Here is a 14,421-nt window from a genome sequence, read left to right on the forward strand (position 1 = left end):
TTTTCTTGGCAGATATCTGAGACAAGCATGATTCACCATGTAGTCTGTGCTTCATAGAACTCCATAGCTGTAACCATTCATTCATCCTCTCATTTGTTTTCTTTATTCATTTGGTGGTTTATATCTCATCTCATTATGTCTATATGTCTGTCCTTTATCTGACTGTTGCATCTATCTAGAGATGGGCATTCCTGGGAGGCTAACTGACCCGGGCAGCAGTCTGAAGTTGAGGTCATCTGCTCTGTCCCTCTCGGCCTTGTAGAGGGCTGTCCTCTCCTCCACCAGGTACTCCAGGTTACGCGAGTACATCTGCAGCCGGCGGATCAGGTTACCCATGTAACTCTCATTGGCCTGGTTGTGCAGGCTACTTTTAAAAAAAAACAGACACAACAAGATCCGTAAAACTCTTTGCAGCACTGACTTACTACAGTGCTTTTTAATATGAAAAAGTGAATGCCGTGTTGGAGACAAATGCTTGATTAATAAATATTGGTTTGGTTAGAGCAGTATCATGCTCTTTGTAAGTACTGTATGAATGAAACTCTCCTTGCATGATTACCCAAGTATATGAGGCCAAAAAAATCTCATTTTCTAAGCACATTGCGCCTTCATCATGAGCTCTCTCTCTCTCTCTCTCTCTCTCTCTCTCTCTCTCTCTCTCTCTCTCTCTCTCTCTCTCTCTCTCTCTCTCTCTCAGCTCCTTTTGGAGGGAAGCCACCTCTCTGATTGATGAGCAGAAAACGAGTCCAAGAAAGGCACCTCACACTCAATCAGTGGAGACAAATGGGGTCCAAAATGATTTGGCACACAGAGCCCAATGTAGGTCACAGTGGCCCAGATGGGTGCCGTTATTCAGGAGAGCCGAGTGGTTTGGTTTAGGTGATACCTGACAATCTTGCCCAGTGCAATTTCAATCTTCTTGAAGTCGGGTCTCTTTTCTGGGTCCTCGTCCCAGCAGCTTCTGATTAACTTGAACACCTGAGTTCATGTATGCGAGAGAAAAAAAAATGATACAAACAAGAGAACACTGAACACACAAATGCATGTCACAAGGAAACACATGTATGCACATTAACAGAAATGCATCTCAATGCCCACACAAAACACATCTATATTTCCATGCTGATCACTTACCTCCAGTTCTCTTTCTCCAGCAGTGTCAAAGGGCAGGTCTGGTCTGAAGTAATGGTACACACTAGGATACTGCACTCTGGCCAGCTTATCTGTGTGAGAAAGCAGGAGTAAATCTCATGTCACCAAAGCTTTGCTTGCAGCCCTATTCTTTGTTTAAACTCACTGTAAATGAAACACTGATATCGACTGATCAAAGATGTGATCACTGACAAGACCCCAATATAATGTAGCTGAACAAATAGGTTTTTCTAGTGTTCTGGAGATTTTCTGTGGCGCCTGACACAAACGTTACCATTGAAGATTTATATTTTTCTGATCATTTATCTCATCAAGTGAAAAATAACTAGCCATTCCATCTCCTCTTGCTCATAACACTCTTTCTTATAGAGTGTAACTATTGTTTATCCAATGACGCTGTCAGTCAATACTATTAGGCACATCTACACCATCATTTTATGATGAACACGGTGAGGAAATGGAGCTTGAGAAACTCTTGAATGAAATGAATGAAATCCTTGATGAAATTATTTATTATCATTATTAGCTTTTGATAAGCTTTTGATTAGTGTGTTGGAAGTGAAGGTGTCCTGGGCCTAATTCAACGACACAGATGAAGGAAGGTGCCTGCTTGATAACCCCAGTGAAACACTCTTTTTTTGCCCTACAAAAGTTGCTTTGTTGATTTTGTTTTTGATGTTAGATAGGCTAATATACCTATAGACCTTTTCAATTGGATAAACAAACATGTGCGTCCCTAATGCATTTCCGATGGCAATGCACAGAAAACAACATTGAGCTAATGGTAAATTGTGGACAAAAACAAATAGTAAAAAAAACGTTTACAGTCAACATTTTGTAACGCTAAAAAGTCAGATTCATTTTCATTTCAAAGTATCTGCATTTGAACAATTTATCCATAAACCCTCTAGGAACAGATTGAAAGGGTTTATAGTATTAGGAGTTGAACACCTAAGCTGTGGGTATCTGAAAAAACAGCCTCCTCACCAGCCTTATCTGAGCAGGCCTGCGTGTAGAAGGTGCTCTTCCTCAGCACGATCTCCTGGGCTATGATGGCAAAGCTGTAGACGTCTCCTTTCTGGGAGACGCCCTGTATACGCAAGTGCTCTGGCGCCGTCCAGAGGTCTGAAAAGGAAAGAGCGTGTGTGTGTGAGAGAGAGAGAGAGAGAGAGAGAGAGAGAGAGACAGAGAGAGATTATAATGATGATAGGAGAGCAACAAAACTAGCTTCTTATTGTTCAAGAGATTGATGGTGAGTTTCATAATGAGAAGATTACAGCAATTAAGTCATTAGTGATGTCCACCAAACAGATTTACAACTTCAAAATGGCCTGCTATGCTATAAATGACAAATACAACTAGCAGCTGAAAAGATATCAGGAGCATGCATGATAAGATATCAAGCAAAATAAGATATCAAAAGTGTGTGTGAGAAAATATCAAGCGATATCAAGATATAAGATATCAAGGAAGTGCGTGAAAGTTCATCATCTCTGTCCTTGCTCACAAGCACTTTAGGAGGGGAATCCTGACCCCTCTAGGATCTCAGACATTGGGATGCTTCCAGCCAACAGTTTTGGATATCTTTAGTAAGAGAAGCTTTACCTCGTCCAGGACTGAGGATGGTTCTGAAACCAAAGTCTGTGATCTTGACCACCATCCGGTTATCCACCACACAATTTGTGGACTTCAGACGTCCGTGAACCTCAATATTACTGGCATGGAGGTAAGACATGCCCTAGAGTGATGGCAGAGAGATTAACCATTGGCAACCGTTTTATACCATAAACAGAAATAAAACATGCACACTTTTCATTTACTTAGTGGGTTTTCTACAATCAGCACACATAAAAAAAAAAACACAAAACAAGCATAAATATGCCAAAACTAAAACAAGCTCAAATCTTACCTTGGCAATATCATACATGACAGAAGTCTTAAATTCCCAATCCATGAAGGTGTCCTCTGGATAGGAGATCTTGTCATTGAGCACATACTGAAATGGATGTCAATAAAATGTTAGACTGAACATATAAATGAAACAGCAAAAGACAACAGACAAAAGCTTTGACTATTCATTACTGCAAGTCAGTTGTCCATGTCCAGCAGTAACTCACCCTTAATGAGCCCCTCTCTCCGTACTCAAACACACCAAACACGTCCTGGTCAAATCTCACAGTGCCATAGAACTTGGTCAGGTTGTAGTAATCTATATGTAAAAGCTAAAGACAACAAGCATATAACCATACAGTCAGTTACCTCATTCATAGCATTACACATAAAATATTTGGGAACTCAACATGGTGCCATGTTAACGTTCCTTGCAGCAAAGTGATTCAAAGACACAGACATGTTATGTGGTAGTGTTATGAAACATTATGGAACATGTTATGAGGACAAAAGCGATCTTATCTTAACCACACCAGAATGTACAACCCCAAATCAGAAAAAGTTGGGACGTTGTGTGAAATGTAAATAAAAACTGTAAAAAAGATTTACTGTTTTAAAAATATTTACTGTAGCTGCAAAAAGGACACAGACAACATATCAAATGTTGAAAATGACATAAATGACTATTTCATGGAAAATATATGTTCATTTTCAAATAATACCAGCAACACGTTTCAAAAAAGGTTGGGACAGGGCCTAGAAAATGCTGGGAAAATATGTGTAATGATAAAGAAAATCAAAGGAAGAATATTTACTATACTAATTAGGGTAACTGGCAACATGATTGGGTATGAACAAGAGCATCCCAGAAAGGCAGAGTCTACTAGAAGTAAAGATGTAGAGATATTCATCACTCTGTGTGAATCTATGTGGACAAATGATGAAACAAAATAATTATAATGCTTCTGAACATGAAATTGCAAAGTATTTGGGGAGTTCATCATCTATAGTACATAATATCATTAAAATATTCAGATAATCCAGAGAAATATTCAAACAAGGGACAGAGCGGAAAAATAGTCCAATATTAGATGGCCGTGGTCTTTTTGGACCCAGATGATATTGCATTAAAACCAGACCTGTTACTGTAATGAAACTCATAGTATGGGCTCAGGAAAACCTCTGATAACCATTGTCTATGAACACAGTTTGATGCTCAATTCACAAATGGTAGTGTAAACATGCAAAAGAAAAACACTTTTTATAGAAATACCACGATCTTATCTGGGCCTGAGAAGGTTTAAAATGGACTGAGGTAAAGTGGAGAAACCCTGATGTTTTCATAGTCAAAATTCTAGTCAGAATTTGAGTCTGATACTGCTCCATTGGGATGTGATCATGGGGCGTGTTTCAACTTATACAGGGGGTGAATCTTGTAGGAAGAACACCCAAACCATCCTTCTTCTCCACAAATGCCTTAACATTGTTTTTTGGTCATTTTTTAAAGCTATTGCACTGTCAATATCTTCTACAACAGACGCAATGGTGAAATCTAATGTCTACCTTCTAGCAACAGCATTTCTGTTAGGGAGATCCGGGATGAATGAAACACTTTGTAATTAAACGTAATTTACAAAGACATTATACCACACTGAAAGCTAATATTTTGTCACTAGTAACCTACATCTGTCCACTGTTAAACAAAGATGCATTTTTAGCTCTGAACAAAACCGTTCAGGAGTTTTTCTGGTCCGAGCATAGTTGCTCCACAACGGAGCAATGCCAGACCGAACTTCCCGACCTCAAATGTTGTGGGCGGGGTTAAGTTCGGCTGGCACCCAGGCTAGAAGAAAGGTCTTCAATCAATATTTTCCATTCTTTTTGAAAATCATGGACTCCTCTGGTCTAAAGAAGAAAGGGCTTATTCAACTATCCAACTTATTATAGTGCTCAGTTCAAAACCCAGCATCTATGACGGTGTGGAGGTACATTAGTGCCTACAGCATGGGCATCTTGCACATCTGGCAAAGCATAATCAATTCTGAATGATGTATACAGGTTTTGAGCAACATATACTGCCATCCAGACAATGACTTTTTCAGGGAAGACCTTGAATATTTCAGGAAAACAAATAACAAATACCAAAATAAATTGTGCACATATTTAAAGAGAGGAAGAGTCCAGGTTCTGCAGTGTCACAAAATCTTTTCCAGCCTTTCATTGGCAGGGGTGGGCTGTGATGCTGGAGAGCGTGAGGCGGCTTGCCTAGTACTTACAGCGTTCAGCTCAATGCGCTGGCTTTCAGTGAAGTAGCCTTCTGAGTGGACCAGCTGCTTCAGGATCACGATCTAAACGTTTTTAAAAAAAAAGAAAACGGGCATCAGATCGAGACTATCATGTCAATAACCAAAATACACCAAAAAGGTAATAATAAACAAAAGTAAACGTTTGCTGCATTGCTGGTTCAGGGCCACTTGTGTCAACACCGTACAGAGAACATTGGTGACTGGATGGACAGAAAGTAAAAGAAACCTTCTTGTCGTAGCGTGCACGGTGGATCAGAAAGCTATTGTCTTTCCTAGAGTCCTCTTCAATCTGAAAGCCAAATCAAAGCTAAATGTTGGTAAGAGAGCTTTGATGACCATATTACAGTAATCACCTGTAGTTTCCTCCACATTAACCACCAGATGGCAGTCTCCCCGCGGTTATTCTGGATTTGAACTCCCAAAACCTAGGTAATATACTGTAGGATCCATATAGATGGATGGATGCAATTATAGATTCTCACCTTCAGGGAGACCATGTTGCGAATATTGTTCTCCACTGGGGTGACCATGTCAGTGGGAATGTGGGACCACCTCTTCTGAATGCGACGATATGATCTGTTCTGCCTGTAAGACACACACAGACACGCACGCACAAATGCGCGCACACACACACACACACGCACACGCACGCACACGCACGCACACGCACGCGCACACACACACATACAGACACACACACAGTACATGCACGCACAAAGCCATGCATGCATGCATGCACGCACACACATGCACACAAACACACACCAACACACACACACACAGACACACAGACAATACATGCACGCACAAAGGCATAAATGCACGCATGCACGCACACACATGCACACAAACAAACACCAACACACACACACACACACACACACACAGTTTTCTTCTTTTATCTGTTCACATACCATACAAGCTCAGACATCATTGCACTCCGTCTGTTTGGCCTTGGATTCATACTCAAGGAGTGGTTCACACTTTACAGGTACTAGATGTTACTGTAATATTGAATCCGATCAAGGGCAGATCAATTCCAGTCATCCCTTATCTGAGTTTCAGTTGCCAATCACAGATCCCTAACTCAACAGGCCAGTGCTACCAATATGACACGTGACGGACACAATCGAAACCCATTTTAGGTAGATTTATTCTCAGTTTACTTTAAGAGTAAAGAAGTCTTTTTCATGTTTCTGGAAGATGTGCACCGCTGACTGAAGTTAACAACAACAGAAAATAGCCACTTCCCACGACTGGAACAAATCTGTTTTTTGCCAGTTCCCTCTGTCATGCCTCCTTGGGGCTAGCGGTCAGGGACTTGTAGCCTGGCTACTCTTGGACTGAGCAGGGCTAATTGGTACTTGAGGCGGTGTGTGAGTGCAGTGGGTGTGGGGGCTCAGCTCACCAGTAAAAGATGAAGGCCACGGACGCCATGACTCCCACCACCGTGGTGCCCAGGGCGATGACAATGATGTCATGATCCTGCAGACCTGTGGACACCCACAGAAATCCTTCTTATTTCTATCTGTAGGTCAGCAAGCTTAGCTCATCCACACTAGCCTGACATATACAGTCAAGGGTGTCATTAGCAATGATGTTATAAAATGGTGCCGCAAAGACAAGGTGAGGCATAAGATAAGCTCACAGTTTGACCAACAAAAAAGACAGATAATAAAAAATGCAACATGGCAACTCTGACCCTACCCTACCATTTGTTATAGCATTCTATGTCATGTGGAGCATAAGTGCATTTCATTGTTGTGTCACCTTAGAAGTCACAAATTGTGCTGATCTTTACAATGCTACGACAAGGACACCAATCCAAGACTCAATCATTGCACTGGATTATGTAATACAGCACATGATTATGGTTGGTTATGGTTATTGTACTTAGCAGATGCTTTTGTCCAAGGCATCCCTTGCTCATTTAGAACCCAGCTAAGGACAGCCTGATATAAGGAAGAGGCTCTGCTCTGCAGTCTTGTATGTCTAGGGGCACAATGTGTCAGGTGGAACGGTAAAATAATAAAACCTTATCACTATTCAAATCTTCCTGTCTGATTTACTCTCAGATTTATCTGGACAACACCTTACTGTGATTCATCCAAAAAACAAAAAATCTTTTAGATGCATTGAAAAAAAAACCTTTCGTGGTGCATTCGAAATTCTCCAGTGTCCACAGTAGAGATTCTGATTGACAGGCAGTAGCTGTGGAGTACCTGAGGTAGTAGTCGGAGGGCTGTCTGCAGGAAGACTGCCAGGCCAGATGAATGATGGTGACGGGTCCAAGAGTGTTGATGTGTTGGTAGTGGTGTTGAATTCAAAGAGGATTTGATACTGATGAAAAAAAGTAAATTATATGATGAGGTTTGCTGCAAAACCACCAACGATACAGTATATGGGAACTTTTCTAAGAGATGGATTATTGTTGATTATCTGTTTCTACATATGCAGTTGAGAACACAAAATTTGGAATAAAATTGCATCCTCAACCTGTTTGTCCACAGTGGTATAAATCAAAGAAAAGTCCACATCACGGTCGCCATACTCATCCAGATGGTACACACCAGCTTTACCTTTGAATGGAGGAAAACATCATCACAGTCAGTGCAACATGATTCTCTTTAAAGTAACATCTTACAGCTTACAGTTTTACTTCTGAAGCACTCTTGAAAACAAAAGCAATACAAAGAATAGCAGTGACCAGTCATAAAATGAGAAGCAATGATATAAATTTTTCAAAGCTACTTAAATTGGCTAGATAAGAGTGTGTCAACCCTCAAGTTATTGTGCTGGCTTACAGTTTTTTCTGAATGCTTAGAAGAAGAGAAAGAAATAGCCCTTTTACAGGCAAAAAAATCAGTCTGTGGGGATATTGTCATGTCAGGCCTAGATATGGCATTCCAGAATATATTTTCTCTGGTGCCTTGGACTAGGACATTGCATGTGATGTAGACGAAATTTTGAGAGAGACGACCCAATGTAGACTTGTTTTGTCTCAGTGAAATTGCTATTTTTTGTTTTGACTTGGAAAAACACACTTGTGTTTGTTTTGATGTATGTAAATACAGTTTTTTCTGAATGCTTAAACACAACTGTGATTCTTATAGCACAATTTCTAAAACTATTAATACTTATAGCAAAACCACTCACTGAGTTCGCAAAACTAAAAGCACAAACACTGCTTTGCACTCAGTTTGCAATTTTGTAACACACACTTTGCACAACTGTAGGCACAATTCACTACACAGCACTGTTTTTGCAGAACTGTAAACACAACTCATGCTTTACACTCAATTTCCAAATGATCAACACACTCCTAGCAAATCTATACACATGTATGGCTATTATTTTCACTATTTTGCCAACTCTCTGGCACACTTTCACATGTGAAAACTGTTTTAGATAATTAGTTCACTTTGCAATCAGCCTATGCACTAAGCCACAGGTAATGTACAATGGGTACAATAGAGGGAGCAGGAAGAGTGAGAAAGGTAAGAATTAGAGGAGGCTGAAGAATATGACATGGAGGTGAAGAAGTAGGAGGAAGAAGAGGAGGAAGAGGATGCGGAGGTGAAGAAGTGAGAGGGAGAGAATGACAAGGACAAGGAGGTGAAGTTAGAGGAAGAGGACAAGGAGAAGCAAGAGGAGGATGGGGAGGGGGAAGAGGAAGGGTAAGAAGAGAAAGAAATAGCCATTTTACAGGCAAAAAAATCAGTCTACATGTGGGGATATTGTCATGTCAGGCCTGGATACGGCATTCCAGAAGATATTTTCCCCAGTGCCTTGGACTAGAGAACATTGTATGTGATGTAGATGAAATTTTGTGGCCGGACCCAGAGAGACGACACGATGTTGATTTTTTTGTTTTTCTCTGTGAAATTACTATTTTGTATTTTGACTTGGAAAAAAACACTTGTGTTTGTTTTGATGTGTCTAAATAAACACTAATACTTGATGTTTGGATCCCTGTATGTTTACAGAACTGACAAAAGTATTACCTCAAACTGACATAGCCTACCTTGTGCACAGAGAAAGCAAAAGCCAGATGTGTTTTTTATTTATACCATTAGTGTGTAGTTGGCACCATTTTTAAAGTAGTTGACACCAAAAACACAATTTTTACGAAGGTGTGAAGAGTTAAGCAAGGTGTGTTAGCTTTTGCAAGAGAACTACAATGTTTTGCTGATTGGGTGAGAGGTTTTCCTATTTGTGTGTAGAGTTTTGCAAAAAAAGCCATAGTTACCAAAAATGTGCTTAAGCAATCAGAAAAAAACTATAATAGCATCTATTAGTTATCTCTCAAAAAGATTACGTAATATCTTTTACCAAGGCCCTTTGAACCTTAAGGTTTTATGGCCCTCTCCAAAAAACAGTGCTCCCAATAACATCAGAGAGACACATGAAACAGATACAGATATCTGTCAACTAGCCAGCTGTGTCCATAATGGCTAATGCTTCAACCAAAGTTTCACCTCTTCAATGACAATGAGTCCTATGACCAAATCCCTTGTGTACTTTGAAAATTTTCAGCGACATGCCAGACACGTCTTAGTGCACATACATTAGCACCTCATAAGAGATAATTCTGGTTGTATTATTCACTTCATCACAGTGACACTGAAGTTGATCCACTGCAGCAAGAAACAAGTTTTTAACGCTTTTGACATGTTCATTTAGTGTTTTTTATTTGTTACAAGACATATTATGAGCAAAACACTCATCATTTGTGAGGATTTCTGGTTTGAACTGTCAGTGTATCAACTTTGGTCTACAAAAACCAAAAAGGATTAGCCCGTTCTTCTGACATCACAAAGTAGGAGGACAAATCACAGGCAACTAACTCTTGTGTCGTCAAAGAGCTCAGGTGTTTTTCATTTCTGGAACGAAATAGCCTTAATGGAATGGTTGGCAACTGTGCCCACAGGTAAGCTATGGCAAGCCAACGGGCTCTTTGCGTGAAGGCTCTCAATGTGGCTGCTTTGTTAACTGTGCGTTAACTGTGTTGTAATGGCATCTTCTGTTGTATTGTGCTCCTAACATCTTCATTCCGATAATATCTTGTCTGGCCAATAATAACAATTTTAACTCGCATAACGAACGAATCTTTAGGCAGAGATGGGGGCGGGCCTTTGTGACAGAGGCATAGACGAGGGGCGGGGCTAAGTAAATTCCCGCTTGGGGCTTCACATTGTACGCACAAGCGGCAGCGCTACGCTATGAAACCCATTACTGTAAGGGCGCCACAGCCAAAGTTGTGCGCTGTGGCGCAACAGGCTACAGTGTCCATACCATGTACGGGTCCAAGTGCCCACGGGGACCCAGGTTCGAATCCGACCTACGGTCATGTCCCGATCCCACCCCATCTCTCTCTCTCCCATTCACTTCCTGTCTATCTTCACTGTCCTGTCGAAATAAAGGCCAAAAGGCCAAAAAATATACTTAAAAAAAAAAAAAAAAAGAACGGCAAAGCGGTAATATGCCGCTTGCGCTACGCTTTGCTCAGCGCAGCGCCAGGCCAGTTTTTGTGCGCGCAAGCCACTGACAATAATGGATTTCATAGCGCAGCTCTGCCCCTTTATTGTCAATGGATTGAGCGCACAAGAACGGATTTGCCGCTGCGCTGAGCAAAGCCTACGGCCGTTTCACACCGGGAACGTGGTGTGAACGTGGCGTGTCGGTTGCGTGTCAGTTGCGTGGCGGCTGTGTGAGATTTTGTATGTCTTTGCTTACAAGAAGCATGGCTGATGCAGCGCTGCAGCGGCCTCTCTGCCAATTACAACGTCTCTTTTTCTCACGTCATTTTTTTTTTCTTTACTGTTTTGAATGGAAACGCTTCCAACACGCTTGCATGAAAAATAGGCGTGAGTCCTATTCCTAGCATGCACGCATTTTCGGCGCAGCTCGAGCTGCACCTGAGACGTGCGTGTCACATAGGCGGTGTGCAAGGTCTAACCTGTTAACACGGGAGCCGAAATAAAAACGGACACGGACACGCTCACGCCACGCGCGCTGTAACGGCTCACACGCACAGTTGCGTGTGGTGCAGGGCTGGAGACATATCTCGTCCATTTTCTTGATCTGTTGCCGAACAGAATTTTGGGTCCGTGGCGTCGCGTTGCTTCCGTCGCTCGCGTCGAAAAGTTAAACTTTTGCTGCACCGACGGACAACAACAGAAGGCACCAGCCAATCCAATTACGGCTATACTTCAAGTCATTTGCATAGCCACCGTTGGGAACACCCACTGGCATGCGTTGACGGAACGCAACTGTGTGTGGGAGCCGTTATCATAGGTCTTTTGCGCTGAGCCTGGCGGCAACCACAAGAAAAATCTTTGGGACATTACCTCAACCAAAAGCAACCTAGCGGTCAGCATAGCGCATGCCGCGTACAATGTGAAGCCCCTAGGTGCAGAGATACAGTACATAGTAGCTGTTACTAGATGTGTGGAATTTGTAATCTTCGAGTTGTCTTGAATGCAGTCACAAGGCACATTTCCACTGAGTTGCATTGTATTTAATACAGCGACCATGCTGTTTGCATGCTAACTTCAGTGGATGTCTAGACAAGACATAACATAGGCCCTTTTAACATTACGCCTACGCTTATAACTAGATCATTATGTGGATGTTTTACAGGGGCTGTAATGCTGGATGACGTCAGGTTTGTTGATGTTTGATCCAGACACCAAATAACACACATCTTTAGCGCTCCCTGAAAAAGGTGTTTTCCCGTTCACAGAGCCAGGGCTGTGTACAAAGTCCAGTTTTTTTTACAGTAGCCTATACAGCTAGTGGATGGCAAGGAACTATTCGCTGAATGTGACAAAACATTTTATGGGTTAGGAATTGTTCAGAATCCCTTACAGTACCTTTACTGTAAATCAACAAAAACACTCCACACAGCACCTTTAACACAGACATTTGGAATAAAAACAAAACAACCATGATAAGCTTCTCAAGGGCAAAATAACATATCCTGAGGGTATGGTCCACAGAGTTTAAAATCTGAGCCAGATCATTCCACTTCAATTCTATTGCACCACAGTCATCAGATCAGACTTTGTGACCATTAGTAGGCCTATGATTAAGTTTCCAGTTGGTTCTATAACCCGAAATTGCCAATTAATTATTAACTCACATTATTAAACTAAAGCATGCTACCAAAATCAGATATCACACATGTTTATGACCTCTTTACCATGACTTTCCTGTGCAGGAAGGGTGAGTCATTGATACTGTAAATAGGGTGTGGAACCTTTGGCACTCCAACCCAAAAAATAAAAGGAAGGAACTAATTTATTGTCATTTAATTTTTATAGCTTTTGCTTTATGTCTTCTGCTTTATAAAATCCATCTAACTTTCCCATTTATAATGGCTATATCTTAGTAATTGTGTGTAAAATATTTAATTTTAAAGACCCTTGCTTACTAAACAACAGTAAAGTAATTGAAACCCCTTACCTTTGAAAGTCGCGTTCCTGAAGTAATCAAAAAGCACCTCTGTGCTATTCTGTGCTATTCTGGCATCTCCCACCAAAAGCACAGCATCATGGTAAGCTGCAGTGTAATCATTTTCCTATGGGGTAAAAAGCATCATTTCAGAATGAAAAAATGAATGGCCCACAAACTACAGGACCAGGGACGCCGCTTGTGGGGGGTGGGGGGTTAGGACGATTCTAAGGACACACCAACCCGATTATTGGCTATCGGAGGTCGGGGACTTGAGTCAGTTCGGTGTGTCCCGTGCCGTCGTCAGTCGGAGTCGGCGTTCATTTTGGCCGATTACACATGTTGAATCAGCCAGTGGCCCAGCACTGACAGTGGGGCCCCCGGGGGGGGGGGTCTGGCAGAACTATTGTTTGTCATAGGGCCCAAATTTTCTAGCAGCGCCCCTGTACAGGACACAGGCAATCCGTTTGGCCTATACTCTAAATTACTATACCCTAAATTAGGCCTATACTACTTAATTAAACTGGAGTGTGAAATATAGGCTGGGGCTGAAATATGGGATTTGGCAGATGCCTTTGTCCAAAGCGACACACAAATACAAAACAATATAATACTTAAATTTAACAGGGGACTATTTAAAATATTGGTCAGACTACATTAAGGAGAATAGCAATAATAAACAACAATATTAATTCAATAGCCTAATGAAATACACAATGAAAATTAAGGAAAAAAGCAATAATAAACAATAATGTCCATTCAATCAATAATATAATAACAATAGCATGGTAAGACTACATTGAGGAGAATATCAATAAAAACAACAATGTTAATCAACAGCCTAATGAAAATAAACAATACTATACAAAACATATGTTGAGCAGATATGCCTTTAGACCCCTCTTGATAGAAATTAATACATGGAAACATGAGAGCATGCAAAAGCACACATATTAGAAATACGTTATAGCTTCTCACCGTTTGGTTCATAGCATTGATTCCAATCGTGTAGTTTCTGGTGTTGGGCATGGTCAGTACCAACACATTTTGCATGGCACTGAACGAGGTTGTATTTCTGTAATACCTGTCGCTGTGGGGATACACTATCACTGTTAATACTCCAACACATTACGTGTCAGTTTTAGTACATAGAGATATTAATTATCTTTACATGTTGCGTCCTACTCTATGTGTAACCAAAACCTTACAGGTTTCCTTACAGGGAGATTATTTCCTGCATAATAAAAAAATGTGTGTACCATGTTTAATTATATTGACATTTCCAGCGGACATTCAGGCAATATAGCCTAAGAGCTAAAGCCAGAGTTACGTTTTTTTACGCATGAGATGAGAACAAGCATAATTAAATGATTTGACACCAACGTGTAAAGGTCGATGAGGAAGATGACAATGTCAGCATCAACAGCACTATCAGTATTATTCTTCAATCTGGTGACATCTTCAGGGGTTCCGCATAGGATAAAGACTGGATGAAGAGATAAGAGGCAAAAAGAGGTGATTCCTCACTAGATTCGCAGTATGCAAAATGGCATTGCTAGAGGTATACAGCTCAAAACGGAAATTGTGTCTGTCTGTAGGAGGCTGTAAGCGATTCTCT

The 14,421-nt window shown here is 41.1% G+C and overlaps 1 protein-coding gene across 1 annotated transcript in view; it reads right to left on the bottom strand.

The window, feature by feature from the left end:
- Positions 1 to 14,421, bottom strand: part of gucy2cb (guanylate cyclase 2Cb) — a 30,088-nt gene that overhangs the window by 4,618 nt on the left and 11,049 nt on the right. The window contains exons 7-22 of the mRNA XM_076298792.1: positions 14,187 to 14,289; positions 13,782 to 13,893; positions 12,816 to 12,930; positions 7,845 to 7,927; positions 7,571 to 7,688; positions 6,757 to 6,841; positions 5,831 to 5,933; positions 5,575 to 5,637; positions 5,319 to 5,390; positions 3,270 to 3,374; positions 3,062 to 3,148; positions 2,758 to 2,890; positions 2,140 to 2,277; positions 1,135 to 1,223; positions 887 to 978; positions 209 to 367 (exon numbers count right to left, since the gene is read on the bottom strand). Coding sequence (XP_076154907.1) covers positions 209 to 367; positions 887 to 978; positions 1,135 to 1,223; positions 2,140 to 2,277; positions 2,758 to 2,890; positions 3,062 to 3,148; positions 3,270 to 3,374; positions 5,319 to 5,390; positions 5,575 to 5,637; positions 5,831 to 5,933; positions 6,757 to 6,841; positions 7,571 to 7,688; positions 7,845 to 7,927; positions 12,816 to 12,930; positions 13,782 to 13,893; positions 14,187 to 14,289 — 1,657 coding nt within the window. The remainder of the gene's footprint in view (positions 1 to 208; positions 368 to 886; positions 979 to 1,134; positions 1,224 to 2,139; positions 2,278 to 2,757; positions 2,891 to 3,061; positions 3,149 to 3,269; positions 3,375 to 5,318; positions 5,391 to 5,574; positions 5,638 to 5,830; positions 5,934 to 6,756; positions 6,842 to 7,570; positions 7,689 to 7,844; positions 7,928 to 12,815; positions 12,931 to 13,781; positions 13,894 to 14,186; positions 14,290 to 14,421) is intronic.

Source organism: Alosa pseudoharengus, unplaced genomic scaffold (assembly GCF_046254945.1).
Source record: "Alosa pseudoharengus isolate Yale_2024_CS ecotype anadromous, Long Island Sound unplaced genomic scaffold, YU_APseudo_1.1 YU_APseudo_1.1_scf_21, whole genome shotgun sequence".
NCBI lineage: Eukaryota > Metazoa > Chordata > Actinopteri > Clupeiformes > Clupeidae > Alosa > Alosa pseudoharengus.